Source organism: Muscardinus avellanarius, assembly GCF_963383645.1.
Source record: "Muscardinus avellanarius genome assembly, chromosome: 13".
NCBI classification, from domain to species: Eukaryota; Metazoa; Chordata; class Mammalia; order Rodentia; family Gliridae; genus Muscardinus; species Muscardinus avellanarius.
Window position 1 is genome coordinate 23,716,025 of NC_137799.1, and position 16,965 is coordinate 23,732,989.

A 16,965-nucleotide genomic window follows, 5' to 3' on the forward strand; every position below is an offset into this window, starting at 1 on the left:
ATAGTTGTGTCAAAATGGTGGCAGACATGGGTAAAGAAAGGACTTGATTTCTGCCTAAAACAGGCAGCTATTCCAATGTAAATTAATCTAGCTCAAAGTAATTAACCAGTCAATAAGAGAGGAGAACTAAGCCTGTCTCTATCTAGAGACAGATCTTAAGGGAGGAGAACTAGGCCTTTCTCTAAAGACAGATCTACATGATTGGATAAGCTAGCTAAGATGGTAGGAGGGGTCGACCTTCATGAAAGGAGACACCTCACCACACCTTGCAAGGGGAGGTACCTTACAGGGACGTTCACTAAGTCAGAGTCAGGCAAACAAGATGGAGGTCATGGGTATAAAAGTCCGGTCCACGTGCTAGCCCTTTGGTGTATTCATTTCGAGTCCCCCCTCCATGCCAGTCTGGTATGGAGCTGTGTTTCTATCCCCTGTATTTCTATCTTTTCCTCTTTTTTTTTCTGTTTTTTTGTTTCTTTGGGGAATTTTTGGGAAATTATTCCCAGGGGTCTAACAAAGATCCCTGGGGACAGTTTCTGAATCTGTAAGGGTCTCAATTCAATTCCCAGTGTCAAAAACAAGAGCCTGGCTGCTTGTAATCCCAGCATTCTGGAAGCTGAGACAGGAGGATGGAGGTTCCCAGACAGCCTCAGCTACTTAGTGAGGCCCTCAGCAACTTAGTGAGACTCTGTTTCAAAATAAAGAATAAAAATAGGACAGGGGCTGTAGCTTGGAGGTCAAATGCCCCTGGGTTCCTTACCCAGACCCACCAAGAAAACAAAACAAAACAAAAAACAAACAAAAAACCAGAAACCAGCCTAAACAATAGCGCATCCCTGAAGGTGCAAACACTTTAAAATCAGATCCCTGAAGGTCTGTCTACTACACAGCACTCAGCCTCCCCACTGAAAGGACACCCAGTAATCTCTCTCACCCAATTCCCAGTTTGGGACAATTTTTTTTGACATCACCAATTTAAAAAATACGTTTATGTATATATATACATAAATATTTAAATTTGTTTTGTAGAGGGCATACTGGGAATGGACATATAGATTGTTTTTTTAAGGAAATCTCAAATGAATGTTATATTTGTTGCAGCAATTACATGATTTCGAATTTCGTGGAGAGCTGGGTGTACCAGAAAACAAAAAAAAAATTTTTTTTGTCTAAATAATAGACTGCAACACCCACACGGCCCATCTACCGCGTTCCAAAGCAGGTCCCTATCTTTGGTGAACAAAAATAATTTGCAAGAAAGCCTGCTACAAGAGTCTAGGAAGTTTATTTTTAACAGCTTCTTTTTAAGGACGCACAAATTCAGCCCGTATATGGGTGTGTTCGCCTGTGGTTAGATTCAGGGCAAGCTCATGGGAGAGAAAGCCAGGGAGGAGGGTGCGGGGCGAGGCCGGGCACCCCTGCCCTTGCTGGCCGCACAGACAGGACGCGTTCAAAGCCTTACTGTGCGCGGTGGCGCACGCTTGAAATCCCCGCGCTTGGGAGGCTGAGACAGGAGGATCGCACAGGTTCGAAGCCAGCCTCAGCTATTAGTGAGGCTCTCAGCAAGTTAGTGAGACCCTGTTTCTAATAAAATATAAAAATAGGTCTGGGAGTGCAGCCCGGAGGTAGAAAGCCCCTGGGTTCCATCCCAGCACACACACAAAAAGCCTTCCTTGTTTACTATTTCTTTCCCCTGCCCAGCCTCCCACAGCCTGCAGCTCTCTGGAAGCAGATGTCAGTGGCCCTGCCCTGTGCACCAGGCTGCCCACACCGTAATCGCAGTGACACCTCCTTCCCCAGCGTCCTTAACTGCAGCGGGCTCTCCCCTGGCCGCCTCTCACCCCCACCCCTCTCCCCACTCGTGAGCTGGGCCGGGCTGCAGGGCTCGCCTCCCCACGTGCCGCCTGGCCTCCGCAGTCACTGTCTTTCTGCAGCATCAACTCCAGCAGGCCGCCAGCCCGGGCGAGGCGCTGCCTCTGGCCCTCCACGGGGCGCGCCCCACACCTCCCTGTCCTGGGGGGTCTTCCTCCCGGCGCCCCGATGGCCATCGGGTCCCCTGGCCGGGCCTGGCTGTGTCCCGAGCCTGGGCCCCGCCCCGCGTGCACCTCTCGGTGCCCCTCCCGGGCCCGCTGCACGGTGGCCCCCATCAGCGGCGTGGCCGTCGGGGCACAGGTGCACAGCCCAGCCCCAACCCCGCGCCCGGTCCCCGCGCGGCGCCGGAAGCCGAGGGCCGCCCCCTGCAGCGCCCCGCCGCTTATCTCGGCGCCCTGGGGCCCCGGGGAGTCGCGGGCGCGGGAGGGACGCGGCGGCGGCATGGGCCGGGGGCCCGGGGGCGCGGGCCGCCTGCTGCTGCTCCTGCTGCTGCCCGGCCTGGCGGGCGGCGCGGACCGGGCGCCGGGCGCCCACGGTGAGTGCGGGGGGACGCGCGAGGGGGGCCCAGGCTCGGCTGCGCTCCGGGGGCCAGGGGCGCGCCCCGACGCCTCCCCGCCCCGCGTGCCGCCCGCGTGGAGTGCAGGTGCGGCTCGATCCAGCGCCCGGGAATAACGAGGGCGGGGCTCCGCGGCGCAGGAGGAGCTCCCGCTCCGGCCGGGCCTCTGGGGAGCGCGGGGACCGCGCGGCCGGGCCTGGCGGGGTGGGGGCTGGGCGCCGCGGGGGCCCCCCAGGAGAGCCGCGCCCGGGTGGGGGGCGGGGGACGGAGTTCCGCCCCACCGTCTCGCTTCCGGCTGAGCCCCGGCATTTGCAAGACAAATTCTTGACCTGAAGCAGTTTTCTTGCCGCTCTTTAATTTTATTTTCCCCCCCACCCCAATGAAGCCCTGGTTTGCTAAATACAGCGAGAAAAGTGTAAGGAAGTTTACAGGAACAGACTTCATTCATTCATTCCTTGAACAGCTTCCCCAAGCAGACCAGCAAAGATCCACTTCGAGGCTAGAGGGGTTTCAGAAGGTGGTGTTTTTCCACTTCTGCAAACGCAATGGTTGAGCTTGGTAGGGTTACAAGAGGGGACTCGGCTAGCAGGGTTAGTTTGGGTGGCCTGCACCCAAACTACTGGGACGGGAGGCAGAACGACCTGGTGCTCTGAGAAGGTGCAGGTGGCCAGGAGAAAGAAAAATTAGTCAAGCGAGGGGGGGGTTGAGGGGATCATGACGTGCTGTTTGAGCTGGGCCACCAAGAACTGATAACTTTTTGCCTGTAATTCCAGTACTTGGGAGGTTGAGACAGGATTGTAGGTTCAAAGCCAGCCTCAGCAATTTAGTGAGCCTCTCAGCAACCTAGCTAGACTCTTTCCAAGTAAGAAATAAAACGGGTCTGGGGGTGTAGGTTGGAGCTAGACTGCCTGTGGGTTCAATCCCTCCTCTGTCTCTCCGTGTCTCTGTCTGTCTGCCTGTCTCTCACACACATACACACACATTGATAACTTTTGAATACAGGTGTAGTGCACGCCTGTAATCCCAGTACTCGGGAGGCTGAGATAGGAGGATTGCAGGTTCCAAGCCAGCTTTAGCAACTTAGCAAGACCCTGTTATAAAATAAGGCTAGGAACATAGCTCAGAGGTAGAATTGCCTGGCCCTGAGTTCAATCCATGGTACCACCAAAGAATATAATAATAAACAGGAAGGTAGAGCCGGGCGTGGTGGTGCGAAATCCCAGCATTTGGGAGGCTGAGATGAAGGATCACAGTTCCCGGACAGCCTCAGCTACTTAGTGAGGCCCTTTGCAGCTCAGTGAGACCCTGCTTCAAATATAAAGAATAAAAAATAGGGCTGGGGGTGTAGCTTGGGGGTAGAATGTACTGGGTTCCATCCCCAGTACTGAAGAAAAAAAGAAAAGGTAGTGAGTAAAGGAGGGCACCATTCATTTGGGCTGGCCAGGTGAGTGCAAGATTTTGGACTGGAGTATAGTCTATTAAACACATTTTAGCCGGGCGTGGTGGCTCAGGCTTGAAATCCCCTCGCTTGGGAGGCGGAGACAGGAGGATCCTGCTGGTTCAAAAACAGCCTCGCTGGCTTAAGAGATCCTGTTTCCAAATAAAAATAGAAAGTAGGTATGGGAGTGTGGCCCTGAGGTAGAAGGGTTTCCAGGAACCCCCTTCTCCACAGCCCTCTACTTAGGGGGTGCACTTCACATTTCAGAGCTGGCTGCCCTGGCTCTGGGAAGGCCCTGGGGCTGCAGGGTCAGCCTCACGCCCCCTGCGGCTGCTGCGCCCCTCTACCCTGTTGCTGGTGACTGTGGACTAGGGCAGCAGCTCCTCAGGGGCCGGGTTGTGGCTCCAATTGGGAAATGTGATGTGGACAGAGAGACCACCCAGCCAGGCACCGTGGCTCACACCGGTAATCTCAGTGCTAGGAGGGTTGCGGGTTCAAAGCCAGCCTCAGCAACTTGGCAAGACCCTGTTTCAAAATTAAAAAAAAAAAAAAAAAACAACTCAGGTGTTGTGTTGCACACCTGGAGTCCTTTGGAAGCTGAGACAGGAGGATCGCAGGGTCGACGGCAGCCTCACCAACTTAGTATAATGAAACCCTGCACAACTTAGTGAGATGGCTTCAAAATAAAAAGTAAAATAAGGCTGGGGGAATAGCTCAGAGGCAGAATACCCCTGGGTTCCATCCCTAGTACCCCGCCCCCCACAAAATAAGTAAATAATTAAAAGGGACTGAGTCTGTAGCTTGGAGGTTGTTCCCCTCCCAGTACAACCAAACAAAACAAACTTACAAAGGCTACTGCGGAGGGCCTAGTCCGGCCGGGGTCGTCCGCCCTCGCAGACTCAAGCGGGGGTGGAGCTCTTCCGTGACCTAGGCGGGGCTGTAGGCGGCCCTGCCTGGAAGGCTCAAGGCCCCTTGGTAACCGGCGCCTCTTGTGACTGGTCACCAGGGCATTATTTACCTTTTTCTGCTTGGTCCTAAGTTTGAAATGGAGCAAAGATTAGGGAAACTGGCCATTACTGGACAAGTCCTGACCATTTGGGGCTGATTGCTAGGAGGTTGTGGCTTGAGTGCCTGGGCGGGTGGCTGGAGATCCGGGTCAGGTTCTATTTTTATCCGTGGTCTGGGCCGCCGTCTGTTTGCTGGGTTCTTTGCTGGTAACCTGAGCTGAGCTGCCCGGGAGGCGCTTTGAGGGGAGGCTGGCGTGTGAGGAAGGCCTGAGCGGCACTGCTGGAGGGCGGGAGGGTGCTGGCGGGTGGGGTGCCAGGCCCTGGGGAGCATGGGGTGAGGAATGGGTGAGGAGGGGTGGAACCAGTTGGTCCTGTTCCTAACCTTTCTCTGCCCTGCTGTGAGTCTGGGAGTGGCTGTGGGGCTTGTTGGGTCAGGTCTGGCTGGGGTTCAGGAGGGCCAGGGGTGGACAGGCGGAGGCTTCGAGAAGCTTGGGGTGGGGGAGCGCACCTGACCCCGTAGTCGTGCGTTTTATGGGCGTGGCGTCCACTTCCTCTGCGCGAACCGCAGGGCAAATTCTCTCTTTAGAGTGGGGACGAAGAGGAAAGAGGAGAAATGGGGGAGAGCCGGCAGTTTTGACATTACAGAAAGTCAGAGGGCAAGACCAGAATGGATGGAGATCCCACTCTGGCCTGCCGTCCGTCTCCAGACACGCGGCCGCCGGGCATCTCGCCAAAACTGAGCTTGGTGTCTGCAGCTCACAGCAGCAAGTGGTCGGCTGGCCTCAGCCCCGCTGAGGAGAAGGGGCAGGAATCAGGAGGACTGACCAAGTGCGCGGCCTGCTGGAGAGCAGGGCTGAGGCCGCGGGAGGAGGATGGCGTCTTGAAGCGGTGACGGCCCAGTAGGAGCCTTGGGGTGGGGCCTAATTAGTGGCTGTTTAACCCCAGACTCAGCACTGAGATTAGTTAGGCCGCTCAGCCTGTGGGTTTCTGGTCCAGAGGCCAGGTGTGGGCCGGCTGCTGGTTGATCTTGGTCACACCAGAAAGTGAACTTTAATAAAGCTCAGGTCCAGGCAATCACTGTACTGGAAGAAAGGTTTAGGTTCCGGGTTCGGGAGGGTGCAGTCAATCCCCGGCCTGCTGATGATGAAGGAATTTATGATGGTTGAATCTGCCTCACAAGGATGACATTGCTTGGGGAGGGGGGAGGGTCTTGTTTAAAGCAGAGGGTGTGTGGTTTTTTTTTTCTGTTTCTCTTTTTCCTATTTTCCTTTTTTTCTTTCAAAGATGTTGTAGAGAAGATGAGATTTCTGAGGTTTCTTCCATCTCTGGAATTTGATTCAGCCCTTTAAAAATAATACCGCGGTGGGCGTGGTGGTACAGACCTGCCATCCTAGTACTTGGGAGGCTGAGACAAGAGGGTCGCAGGTTCAAGGACAGCCTCAGCACGTAGTGGTGAGCCGCTCATCAGCCTAGTGAGACCCTATTTCAAAATAAACATAAAATAGGGCGGGGGTGCAGCTCTGAGGTAGAGTACTCCTGGGCTCAATCCTGAGTACCACCTGTAAACAATAAACAGCAATACTACTTTGTGTAGCTTCACAAACAACTTGGGAATGATTTTTGTTCTTGAGTTTGAGGCCCATCAGCTTTTCTCTTGGGCTGTTTAATGTTTCCACGTCTTCATGAGTTTTAGGGACAGAATCTCAGGCACGGTGCAGTGGTTTTGTTTGGTCCCATTGTGAATATCTGGGGATTAGGTCAAGGCAGATTTAAATTCACACAATTTTATTTATTTATTTATTTATTTATTTATTTATTTATTTATTATTTTTTGGTGGTACCGGGGTTCCTGGAAGCCCTTCTACCTCCGGGCTACACTCCCAGACCTATTTTTACATTTTTATTTGGAAACAGGGTCTCCTAAGCCAGTGCGCGCGGCTGGCCTGCGCGATCCTCCTGTCTCCGCCTCCCAAGCGCGGGGATGACAAGCGTGCGCCACCACGCCCGGCTAAATTCACACAATTTTAAACGGCACTGATTCTGAACAACCTGTCTTCATCTGACTATTAAGTCTAGCAGCTGCCAACTCCAAGAAGTATTTAAGTGACTGCCCACGTATCCAAGAGTGAGAGAGAGCAGCTCGCCCCAGCCCAGCCCAAGTCACAGGTTTTCTTGGTGGCTTTGGAGAGGAGGGGCGGCTGCGCGGGGCTGTAAAGGTGCAGAAGCTGAACTTTAACTTGTCGGTTGGGTATTCCTCAGAATCCCGGAAGTGTAGAGAGTGACTAGGTGAATTTCAATATTGTGGTGTCGAGGCCCGCAGTCCCTCCAGCAGGTTTACATCTATTTGCACAAAGATGTCGCCAAGGATTTCTGTATCAAGCAGCTGTCTCCGCCTCTTCCCATTGGCATACCTGCAGCCTTAGGACCTTCATTCACAAAGTGTTCATGGAGGGATGCCTGACATATTTGAATTGCTTTATGAGACGAACGCCTTTAACCCCTTATTTCTCACTGAAGCTCTACGGGGTGGGTTTGAGATTCTTTTTATTTACAGACTTGCAGGAAAGGAAGGCGCAGAGATTGTCAAGGATTGTACACAACTAGTAAGTTTTCAGCTCTAGGAGCATGGCCCCAGTTCTCCTGCCAGTCTGCCAGATCCCAGATACTGTATCTTGCACGGCTGTTTGTAACTGCAGTAAGATCTGTGGAAATAGACAAAGACTCAGATACATCGTCTCACATTTGCACAGCAGATCTCTTCAGCATTTCTGGTTTGCATTCCATCTTGACCGCAACAGCACCTCCATCTCTTGGGATAAAACGGGAGGACTGACATTTTAACTTGTCTAGGATCACCCAGGCAGGGAGCGGGAGAGGAGACTCTGGTCCTGGCTGGAGTCTGGACCTGTCTTATCCTTTCGGCACTGGATGTGGACTTGGGTTGGCTGACATATGTCAGTCACTGCAGAGTGAGGAGCGCGAGTGAACCTGGGTGGCCGCTCCAGCTGGGAGACACTGGAGTGGTGGCAGAAAGTACTGGGCCGGCTTTTCCTCCAAACAGGTTTTGGAATCTCTAATCTCTGCCACTCCTTCTGTGAGCCCCCAGGCCCTTCGGTTCGGAAGACCCTCCTTCAGATCCGGGGCAGCCATCAATCTGCTCATAGCTCTTGACCACAGAGCCGCAGTCACCAATTTTTTGGTTGATAAATTGACCTCAAACTTGTGATCCTCCTGCTTCAGCTTCCCCAGTAGTTGGGATTATAGGCGGGCACCACTGCACCCAGCTAAAGCCATCCTTGGTGTGGATGTGAAGTTATCCCCTGACGCACTCTCCTGCGGCCGGAGCAAAGGCATGGCGACCTTTCTGTTGGCTGAGAGGGTTCCTGCCCTTGGGTTATTCTCCCTGCTATATTGGTCCCAAAGCTTTGAAATGTGTCAGTTTTAGAAATGTAGGTGCTCAGATCCACTGGTACTGATGGGATCAGACTCTGAATTCTGTTTTAATAAACTGTCCTGGAAGGGAGACCAACTCTCTTGGTTTGCAGCAAATTGAAGAGTTCCCTGGGACATAAGACTTTTAGTATCAAAACTGTGATGAGAGGTGGGGCGTGGTGGCGCACGCTTGTAATCCCAGCGTTCCAGAGGTGGAGACAGGAGGATCTTCGCGGACAGCCTCAGCTACTTAGCAAGGCCCTTCGCAACTCAGCGAGACTCTGTTTCAAAAAATAAAAGACTTTAAAAAAAAATAGGGCTGGGGGTGTAGCTTGGAGGTACAATGGCCCTGGGTTCCATCCCCAGTATTTCAAACAAAACAAAACAAAACAAAAATAACAACAACAAAACACCCTGATGAGTTGATCGCTCTGCCTCCAGATGACTCTGGACTGCACAAGGGACTGTGGTGTGTGGTCAGGAGCTGTCCCCGCCTGTCCTTGGATGGGGGGGTTCTCCCTGCCTCTTTCTTTAGGATAAGTTTCACCACCCCCCAGGAGGCCATTTGGTCCCTCAAACCACTAGAATCCAGAATCTGTGCTATAAGGCCATGCAAACTAGGCTCATCATGGCTGAATAAGAAACTCTGGCTCAAGGTAGGCACAGTGGTACACACCCGTAATCCCAGCTGAGATAGGAGGATCTTGGTACAGGACAGCCTCAGCTACTTAGTGAGGCCTTCTGCAAATTCGCGAGACCTTGTTTCAAAATAAAGAATAAGCCGGGCGTGGTGGCACACGCTTGTAATCCCCGTGCTTGGGAGGCAGAGACAGGAGGATTGTGCAGGTTCGAAGTTAGCCTCTCTGGCTTAAGATATCCTGTTTCCAAATAAAAAAGTATAAAAATAGGCCTGGGAGCGTAGCCCGGAGGTAGAAGGGTTTCCAGGCACCCCAGTACCACCACCAAAAATAAATAAATAAATAAATAAATAAATAAGATAAACTGTGTTAAAATAAATAAATAAACAAATAGAGAAATAAACTGCTCTGTGTTAAAATGCTGACATGTTAGAATGGGCAAGCATCTTGAACCCATACAGATGGACATTCCAGTGGGGGGACCAACCCTCATCTCTGCTCTCTCCGCTGTCCCTCTGGTCTGGCGTCTTCCTGATCTGTCTTGGGCAGGCTGGGTCTTACTCCAGTGTCTGGTGTCTGGGTGCTCCACCACTTCTATGGATGTGCTGGCCAGGGCTGGGGCGGTAGCTTAGCCTGTGCGCAGCCCCGGGTTGTCTCCCAGCACCACCACAATGTAGACAAAACAGAAACTGTCTCACAGGTCCTTGAACTTTCATCCCAGGGCTTCCTGCCTGGTCCCCAGGTACTCCTGGCTCTTCAGTTCTTCCTTTCTGCAAAGGCAGAGACCATGTGTTGACCTCTTTCCCATCTTCTGGAATGTTGTTGACATCCTTTGTCTGCCACCATCTTCTATTCTGGGATAACTTTCTAGTCTTTTATGACATTTTGGGGGATGAAAGGGAGAAGGGGTCAGGAATATATCACATCTACAGTGTTTAACTGGAAGTCTTTCTTTTATCATTAAAAAAACTTTTCTTTTTTTTTCTTTTCGGCACCGGGTATTAAACCCAAGGGCATTCCACCTCTGAGCTACACCCCCAGCCCTAGTTTTTATTCTTTATTTTAAAACAAGGACTCACTAAGTTATGGAGGGCCTCACTAAGTAGCTGAGGCTGTCTGTGAACCTGCAATCCTCCTGTCTCAACCTCCCAAGTACTGAGATTCTAGGCATGTGCCACCATGTTACTGGTCTTTACAATGCACTGACTTTGAAAACAGTTTTAAGCCATTTATTTGTAATTCCTAATTCTTTAATTATTTTCCACTTTCTTTTTTTAAGCTTCCTCAGTTAAGAGTCTTTATTTTTTCTCTTCTGGATACCTGAGTTTCCCCTCCCCTAGTTTTAAGTATGAAAACATAAACTAAAATTTTCTGTAGTACATTAATTTTTTTTTTTTTTTTTTTTGGTACTGGGGTTTCTGGATACCCTTCTACCTCTGGGCTACACTCCCTGACCTATTTTTTAAAAATATTTTTATTTGGAAACAGGGTCTCTTAAGCCAGGGAGTCTGGCTTCGAACCTGCATGATCCCCCTGTCTCCGCCTCCCAAGCACGGGGATTACAAGCGTGCGCCACCACGTCCGGCTACATTAGTTTTTATACCTAGAATTAAACACTTCTGGTAATCTTTTTGCCCCACGAATGACTGAGGAGACAGTTTTTCAGTTTTCTGGTAAGTTTCTTTGGAGGACATTAGACTTATATTTTGCTTTGCAGCTTTCTTATATAATTACATGGTGGTTAGATAATACAGCCTCTAAAATGTTTCCTTTTTTGGGAAATGTGTCACTTTTTTTAATGGTCTGAGATATATTTTGTAAATATCTTATGGTTCATTTGGTCTTAACTTGGTGTTTAGTGGGTTTGTTTCATTTCTGTCTTTTATTAAAAAAGAAAAAAGAACATAAACAAAAACAAGAATCGTGGTTAAGAGTATTTCAGAATCTTCCAGTCTTGCTTGGTTTTATGCCTGGAACAGCCAGAAGCTGGCCTGCGTTATCTGGGTAACGATGGGACCAAGACCAAGATGAAACCCCAGGTGGGGAGCTTCCCTTTACGAGGCCACCCCCGAAATTTCACTCTGAGAAAAACTCAGAGTGAAACACAATATCCCACATGGCCCGGGGAGAAAGCCTTGTTTGATCTTGGGCCATATATCATCATCTGGTAAATTTGGATGTTTTAGGAGTTTTAGCCTCAAACATTTCTGCTGTTTATCTAAATAATTGAGGTCTGGTGATCCTGCTGGGACTTGGCTATTATCTCTCTGACATCTTAAACACATTCATTTTTTCCCTAAGAGGAAAGTGGAGGGTAACAGTCAGCTGTGTTCCTAATAATAATAATAATAATAATAATAATAATAATTATTATTATTATTATTATTTGTGGTACTGGGTATTGAACCCAAAGGGCATTCTACCTCTAAGCTATAACCCCAGCCCCTTTTTTTGCGGTACTAGGAATGGAACCCTGGAGCATTCTACCTTTGAGCTATACCCCAGTCCTATTTTTTTATTCTTTATTTTGCAACAGGGTTTCACTAAGTAGCTGAGGCTGGGCACAAACCTGTGACCCTCCAGTTTCAGTCTCCCAAGTACTGGGGTTACAAGCATGTGCCACCACACTGGCTCGAACTTTCCCCTTTCTAAAAGAAACAATTTATGATTCAGGTTTAGATGTCTGTGCCACTTGCCACCAACATGCTACATGCACGCAAAGAGAAGGGAAGAAGATGTGTATTTGCAACTATGGCTTTGTGGGCAATGGGATGACCAAGTGTGTCGGTAAGTGCGGCCTCGTGGGCGAAGGCGAAACATTGAATCATGGGGAATTTTGTCAGTCATAATTAATAAATCTTTGTTTTAGTGTTTGGCTATCTAATTTCTCCAGTGTTTCCAAGAAAGTATTCCTCATGTTGGAGGCCACTGAATTTGACTCTCTGGAAACTCTGATATAACACAGATTTAAAATCCATTTAAATCATGAATTGAACAACTCAAGTGAATACTATATATATATATATTGTGTGTGTGTGTGTGTGTGTGTGTGTGTCTGGGGATGGAACCCAGGAGATGGGGATGGAGACCTTTGAGCTACACCCCCAGCCCTATTTTTTTATTCTTTATTTTGAAACCGGGTCTCACTGAGTTGCAGAGGGCCTCACTAAGTAGCTGAGGCTGGCCACCAACTGCGATCCTCTGGTCTCAGCCTCCCGAATGCTGGGATTACAAGCGTGCACCACCATGCCCGGCTTGAATATTCTATTTTTAAATTTCTTGCTTATTTTGATATAAAACTATTTGTGTTAATACCATGGAGGGGAAAAAAAACAGTTTTCTATTGGGCTTTTTAGGTAATTGATAACATAATGAACTGGTTTTGGGTCTCTGTCTACCAGAATCCATCCTCTGAATTTTTTTTTTTTTTTTTTTTTTTTTTTTTTTTTTTTTGTGGTACTGGGGTTCCTGGAAATCCTTCTACCTCTGGGCTATACTTCCAGACCTATTTTTATACTTTTTTAAAATTTGGAAACAGGGTCTCTTAAGCCAGCGCGGCTGACTTCGAACCTGCGTGATCCTCCTGTCTCCACCTCCCAAGTCCAGGGATTACAAGCGTGCGCTACCATGCCTGGTTCTCTGAATTTTTTTTTTATTTTTTATTTTTGGTGGTACTGGGGGTGGAACCGAGAGGCTTTCTATTTCCGGGCTATACTCCCAGACCCATTTTATATTTTATTTGGAAACAGGGTCTCACTAAATTGCTGAGAGCCTCACTAAGTAGCTGAGGCTGGCTTCGAACCTGTGCAATCCTCCTGTCTCAGCCTCCCAAGTGTGGGGATTACCAGTGTGCGCCACCACGCCCGGCTCTCTGAATTTTTTTTTTTTTTTTTTTTTTGGTGGTACTGGGGGTGGAACTCAGGGACTTTCTACCCCCCGGGCTATACTCCCAGGCCCATTTTATATTTTATTTGGAAACAGGGTCTCACTAAGTTGCTGAGAGCCTCACTAAGTAGCTGAGGGTGGCTTTGAAACTGCGTGATCCTCCCGTCTCAGCCTACCAAGTGCGGGGATTACAAGCGTGCGCCACCACGCCCAGCCTCTCTGTAAACCAGAGACCTTTAGGTTAGAAACATCTAGGATTATGTTTCCCCTCACAGCATCCATGCTGTAACAATCAGAGGTATCCAGATTTAAGCCTAATTCAGAGAAAGTGTTTTGCAACAGTTTTGTAGTAGAAAATATGACAGTTACCTCCTATTTTCCTCCTAGCAACCTTGTTACGTCAATAACAGTATTGACAGTCTTGCCCTGCCATTGTGGGTAGACAGTGTGTATAGCCTCATTGTGATATATTTGTGTGTAGTTTTTCTTCTTTAAAGAAAAATAAAATCAGGGCATGATGGCACACACTTGTGACCCAAGTACTTGGGAGGCTGAGATAGGAGGATCTCATGTTTGTGGACAGCCTCAGCAACTTAGTGAGACCCTGTTTCAAAATAAAAGAATAAAATAGCTCTGGGGGTGTAGCTGGAAAGTAGAATGCCCCTGTATTGTATCCCCAATAACACACACACAAACACACACACAGAGAGAGAGAGAGAGAGAGAGAGAGAGAGAGAGAGAGAAAGAAAAGAAGGAAGGAAGAAAAAGAAAGAAAGAGAAAGAAAGATAGAAAGAAAGAAAGAAAGGAACCTGTATTCAAAGCAGAAGCTGGGCATAGGGGTACATACCTGTAGCCTCAGCTACTCTGGAGGCTGAGGCAGGAGATGGCTTGAGTCTGAGGCCAGCCTAGGGAACAAAGCAAGACCCCGTCTAAAACCAAAACAAAACACAAGTCACATTCCGCTTTGTAGTACAAGCTTTCAGTCTCCCACCACTGTACACCCACAGGCTGGCTCTAAGGTCCTGCCCAGGGGAAGGTGACTGCTTCATGATCTGAGGGGCCTCCCAACCCTCCACTCATCTGCCCCCTGCTAGCAGGACAGGCTGCGTTGTGGAGCTTGGGTGAGCTTTCCTGTCTCTTCCCCAAAGGGGCTCCTCCTCTCCTGGATGCTAGCTGCACTCTTGATTCTTGTTTACTTTTATTTTCGAGGGGGCACTGGGGATTAAATCCAGGGGCATTCTACCTCCAAGCTATACCCCAGACCCCCTTTTTTTGTGGTACTGGAGATTGAACCCAGAGGTATTTTACCTCTGACCTATACCCCTAACTCTGTTTCCCCCCCCATTTATTTATTTATTTATTTATTTATTTAATTTTATTTTTGGTGGTACTGGGGTTTCCTGGAAACCCTTCTACCTCTGGGCTACACTCCTAGACCTATTTTATATTTTTTATTTGGAAACAGGGTCTCTTAAGCCAGCAAGGCTGGCTTTGAACCTACGTGATTCTCCTGTCTCTGCCTCTCAAGCGCAGGGATTACAAGCGTGTGCCACCATGCCCGGCTTTTTTTTTTTTCTTCCCTTTATTTTGAAACAGGGTCTCATTAAGTTGCTGAGGTTGGCTGGGAACCTGCATTCCTCCTGTCTCAGCCTCCCAAATGCTCGGATTACCAGTGTGTGCCACTACACCCCACTTCCCCAGCCCTTTTTGTGGGTCTGGGGATAGAACCCAGGGGTATTCGACCTCTGAGCTATACCCCCTGCCCTATTTTTTATTCCTTATTTTGAAACAGGGTCTCACTAAGTTTCGGAGGGCCTCACTAAGTAGCTGATGCTGTCCACAAACCACAATCCTCCAGTCTCAGCCTCCTGAATGCTGGGATTACAAGCGTGCGCCACCACGCCCAGCTCCTAGGCCTTTAAAAAAAAAAAATTGAAATGCTGAGGCTCTCAGTAAGTTGCCAAGGCTTTCCGCGAAACTGCAATTCTCCTGAGCTCTCAGGGACCAGGATAACTGGTGCATGCCACCATGCCCATCTTCTCCTTTACTTTGAAACAGTAGACTTGCCTCTTAATGGGAGAAGAGGCTTTGATAATGTCTCTGGTGCTTCCTCCCAATACCAGATGCCACAGAGCTCAGCACTCAGCCTGCTGAGCGTGTACCCAGGTTACATGTGGGGTTATACATGTACCAGAGGTGTTATCACATGGTACTTAGACAGTCAGGGACCAGCACAGGACAGCGAGCCATCCAGCATCAGTGTGAAGCCAAGGCACTTAAGAATTCTGGGATCTCCTACGAACCCAAATGTCCTACTGAAGCCCTCGGGGAGGCGTGTTTTGGAAGCAGGGACACAGGACAGGACTATCCTGATTTCTGCACAGCTGGACGCATCTGAGGGTGCGTGTGGTGTCTTTCACCTGACTCTGGTACTTGATTTGGCTGTGGGCTGAGGGCTCCGTTCCTCTGAGTGCTCAGGCGAATCTCACCTCAGATCATTGTACCTATAAACTGTGTCCCAGATTCAATTAAAAATTTAAAAGGTGGCTGGGCGTGATGGCGCACGCTTGTAATCCCAGCATTCGGGAGGCTGAGATCGGAGGATTGCGGTTCGCGGACAGCCTCAGCTACTTAGTGAGAACCTGTTTCAAAATAAAAGAATAAAAAATGGGGAAGGGGGTGTAGCTTGGAGGTCAAATGCCCCTGGGTTCCATCCCGAAACCCACAAAAAACAAACAAAAACAAAATAAAGAATAAAAAACTGGGCAGGGGGTGTAACTCAAAGGTCAAATGCCTCTGGGTTCCATCCCCAGACCCGCAAATAAATAAATAAATAAATAAATAAAATTAAAAAATTAAAAGGTGATATAAGAAAATTGAAAAAAAAAAAAAAAGAAAAACACCCAGAATTTTTTAGGCTAGTGTTTTTGAGAGACTGTTAAACTGGTTTGAAGGAACCAATTGTGAAATAAAACATTAAATAATCAGCAAAACAAACAACCAGTTTATAAGTTGACGAAATCCCCTTTCCACCCTGTCAAAAAAAAACTACCTGGCCGGATAAATCAGCTCTAAAAGGAAGCATAAGAAACCGGTCACGGGCTTCGCCTTTGAAGTTAGAGGACACTTGACCCACGGCCTGTTTTTGTGAATAGTTTGATTTGAACAGAGCCTTGCTTATTAGTGATCTATTTTTTTTTTTTTTTTATGGCTGCTTTCAAACTCTACAAGCATGGGGGATTAAATTGTAAGAGAGACCAGGAGTAGAAGTTTGCTGACATCTGGGCTGGAGGACGGCGATGGGGGGGGGGTTTATTTTCATTTTACAATTTTGACTTCAGATGGTTTAATTAAAAACGCGCGGGGCCGGCTTCTGTGGACTCGCAGGAGTCCGTCCTCCCCGCCCTCCTCGCTGGTCCCTGGCGTGCCACTCCTGGCCTGAGAGGCAGCGGCCCGCCCCACAGAGGCTTTAGCACAGGGCTCTTGTGTTTCCTGGGCACTCAGAAGGAAAAAATAAATTCCGGTTTAATAACTGGCTGTCAAATCCTTCTCATCTTAGCCGGGCATGGTGGCGCACGCTTGTAATCCCCGCGCTTGGGAGGTGGAGACAGAAGGATCGCACAGGTTCGAAGCCAGCCGTGCTGGCTTAAGAGACCCTGTTTCCAAATAAAATTTAAAAAGTATAAACATAGGTACTAGGAGTGTAGCCCAGAGGTAGAAGGGTTTCCAGGAACCCCAGTACCAACCCCCCCAAAAAAAATCCTTCTCATCTGGCTTTCATGAGAAATCAAGAATGATTGAGATGGAAAATGGGATTCTGTTGCGTTTGGTTTCCCAGACTGATGACCACAGGATGATGGTGGTGGTGGTGAGGGTGGAACCCAGAGCCCTGTGCGTGCTGAGCATGTGCGCTACCTCTTAGCTATATCTGTGGCCCTTAATTTTTTTTGGTTTTACTGGGGATTGAACCCAGGCACATTCTTCTGAGATATACCCCAAGATTATATATATATATATATATATATATATATATATATATATATATATATATATATATATATATAATAAACAAAATAAACAACCAGTTTATAAGTTGATGAACTCCCCTTTCCACCCTGTCAAAAAGCCACCTAGTTGGA

The 16,965-nt window shown here is 48.8% G+C and overlaps 1 protein-coding gene across 1 annotated transcript in view; it reads left to right on the top strand.

Moving 5' to 3' along the window:
* Nucleotides 1–2,310: 2,310 nt before the first annotated feature.
* Nucleotides 2,311–16,965, top strand: part of SUSD1 (sushi domain containing 1) — a gene marked incomplete at both ends in the record, with an annotated part of 127,605 nt that continues 112,950 nt past the window's right edge. The window contains 2 exons of the mRNA XM_080708912.1: nucleotides 2,311–2,404; nucleotides 11,614–11,727. Of these exons, the coding sequence (XP_080565038.1) occupies nucleotides 2,311–2,404; nucleotides 11,614–11,727 (208 nt within the window). The remainder of the gene's footprint in view (nucleotides 2,405–11,613; nucleotides 11,728–16,965) is intronic.